This window comes from Echinops telfairi, unplaced genomic scaffold (genome assembly GCF_000313985.2).
Source record: "Echinops telfairi isolate 266 unplaced genomic scaffold, ASM31398v2 ScPeMD7_44;HRSCAF=162, whole genome shotgun sequence".
NCBI classification, from domain to species: Eukaryota; Metazoa; Chordata; class Mammalia; order Afrosoricida; family Tenrecidae; genus Echinops; species Echinops telfairi.
Window position 1 is genome coordinate 588541 of NW_022103942.1, and position 3013 is coordinate 591553.

At 46.9% G+C, this 3013-nt stretch overlaps 1 protein-coding gene across 1 annotated transcript; it reads left to right on the top strand.

Moving 5' to 3' along the window:
* Positions 1–320: 320 nt before the first annotated feature.
* Positions 321–2281, top strand: LOC101646026 (WW domain-binding protein 11-like). Its single transcript, XM_045290618.1, is given in 4 exon segments — positions 321–998; positions 1001–1720; positions 1723–1917; positions 1920–2281. Coding segments are annotated over 4 exon segments (1905 nt in total). The 5' UTR covers positions 321–370.
* Positions 2282–3013: the final 732 nt, after the last annotated feature.

Genomic DNA, 3013 nt, shown 5'->3' on the forward strand with positions numbered 1-3013 from the left:
AGCTGTATTACTATTTCAGGGTCTCCCATTAAGACTTTGCTGTCAGCAAAAGAAGGTTCATCAAAGAAACGTCCCTTATGAAGTCAAGGGGATAAGAAAACTATTTGAGCTTGAGAGCATGCCGTGCAAGATCAACAGAGTGGCTCAGAAAGACCAAGTGAACACAATCAAATAAGACTCATAAGAGTCTATTCGGTGGGGAGGTTTCCAGATGGCGGTGGCGGAGCGTCTGATCGGCAGTGACTGGTGAAGAGCCCGACGAAGCAAAACAAACTCGGAGTCTCCCCTGGCCCATTTTTCACAGCACCCCGAGCCCAGCAGGAGGGTTTTGTCTTCTCTTGTTTTTAAGTAAAAACAAAAGATTGTCATCATGGGGCGGAGATCTACATCATCCACCAAGAGTGGAAAATTTATGAGTCCCACAGACCAGGCTCGAAAGGAAGCCCGGAAGAGAGAATTGAAAAAGAACAAAAAAAAACAATGCATGATGGTACGAGCTGCAGTTTTGAAGATGAAGGATCCCAAAGAGATTATCCGGGACATGGAGAAATTAGATGAAATGGAGTTTAATCCAGTGCAACAGCCGCAGTTAAATGAGAAGGTGTTGGAAGACAAGCGTAAAAAGCTCCGTGAAACCTTTGAATGTATTCTACGGCTCTATGAAAAGGAGAATCCGGATATTTACAAAGAATTGAGAAAGCTGGAAGTAGAATATGAACAGAAGAGGGCCCAACTTAGCCAATATTTTGATGCTGTTAAGAATGCTCAACATGTGGAAGCTGGGAGTATTTCTTTGCCAGATATGCCCCATGCTCCTTCCAACATCTTGATCCAGGACATTCCATTTCCTTGTGCTCAGCCACCCTCCGTCCTTATGAAGACTTCAGCCTATGGACCTCCAACCCGGGCAGTTTAAATACTTCCTCTTCTTGGACATGGTTTTCCAAGATTGCCCCCTGGCAGAAAATCTCCTGGTCCTCCTCCAGGACCCCCTCCTCCTAAGTCTTGCAGATGTATGGCCGTAAAGTGGGCTTTGCTCTAGATCTAACCTCTAGGAGGCGTGATGAAGATATGTCATATAGTCCCGACCCTGCTCAGAGAGGTCATGATGTTTCTAGCACCAGTGAAGATGATGGCTATCCTGAGGATATGGACCAAGATAAGCATGATGACGGCACTGATGACAGTGATACTGACAGATCGGATGGAGAAAGTGAGGGGGGTGAATTTGTGCATCGGGATGGTAATGAGAGAGACAACAATGAGGAAAAAAAGTCAGGGCTGAGTGTACGATTTGCAGATATGCCTGGAAAATCAAGGAAGAAAAAGAAGAACATGAAGGAGCTGACCCCTCTTCAAGCTATGATGCTTTGGATGGCAAGTCAGGACATTCCTGAGGAGGGACGAGAACTAGAGGAATTTTCAGAAGATGACGATGAAGATGGTTCTGAAGCAGATAAACAATCACAAAAACAACATAAAGAGGAATCTCTTTCTGATGGCACAGCTACCGGTTCTTCACAACAGCAGGCGCCTCCCCAGTCTGCTCCTCCTTCTCAGATGCAAGCACCTCCAATGCCAGGACCACCACCTCTAGGACCACCGCCTGCTCCACCTTTAAGGCCACCGGGACCACCTACAGGCCTTCCTCCTGGACCACCACCAGGGGCTCCTCCATTCCTGAGACCACCTGGAATGCCAGGACTTCGAGGGCCTTTACCCGACTTTTACCTCCAGGACCACCCCCTGGGCGCCCTCAGGGCCCCCCGCCAGGCCCTCCTCCAGGTCTGCCTCCTGGCCCCCCTCCTCGAGGTCCTCCACCAAGGCTGCCTCCCCCTGCACCTCCAGGTATCCCTCCAACTGGTCCTGGCATGATGCGCCCACCTTTGGTGCCTCCACTTGGACCTGCCCCACCTGGGCTTTCCCACCGGCTCCTTTACCAAGCCCTGGGGTTTTGAGTGCCCCACCCAACTTGATTCAGCGGCCCAAGGCGGATGATCCAAGTGCAGCCACCATTGAGAAGAAAGCGACCGCAACCCTCAGTGCCAAGCCACAGATCACCAATCCCAAAGCGGAGATCACTCGATTTGTGCCCACTGCGCTGAGAGTCCGTCGGGAGAGCAAAGGGGCTCCTGCCGCTCCCCAAAGGAAGTCAGAGGATGATTCTGCTGCACCTCTTGCCAAAGCAGCCCCCAAATCCGGTCCTTCTGTTCCCGTTTCCGTACAAACTAAGGATGATGTACATGAAGCTTTCATGAACGAGATGGAAGAGCTACTGTGACAGCTTTAGCTTCCAGAGCTGGCATCTGAAGCTGTTAGAGTTATTTTTAATATTTTCTTGTAAATATTTTATAATATTTTGTCTGTAGTGAAATGGATCCAATGTCATTTCCTATTACAAAACAGGATTGTGGGAAGAAAATGTACAATTCTTTGATTAAAATTATTTCCTGCTAAAAAAAAAGTCTATTCGGTATGTGTAATATACTCGGTATATGTAACATGAAAAAATGATAATTTATTGAACACCTATCATTTCCTAGGCATGTCAATCTTCTTTATTCATTGTTCCCTTTTGTTATATTTAAGGGACAATTGAAAAGACCATGGTTAAAGTCAGGTGCACTTTCATCCTCAAGGTGACCTCTTTGCTATCTGGCACTTTCAAGGGGTCTGTGCACAAGACGTGCTCAATGCAATAACACTGTTGTTAGGTAGTATCGAGTTGGTTCTGACTCTATGTACAAAAGACTGAAACACTGCCCATCCTGCACTATCCTTGTAATTGTAGTCGTATATTTGAGCCCATTGTTTTAGCCACTGTGTCAATCCAGCTCATCAAGGGTCTTCCTTTTTTCCGCTGTCCTGCTACAGTTTCTTCTTTTTATTGGGGGCTCACACAACTCTGATCACAATCCATGCATGCTTGAATTGTGTCAAGCACATTTTTTACATTTGTTGGCATCATCATTTTCAAAACATTTGCTTGCTATTTGAGCCCTTGGTATCAGCC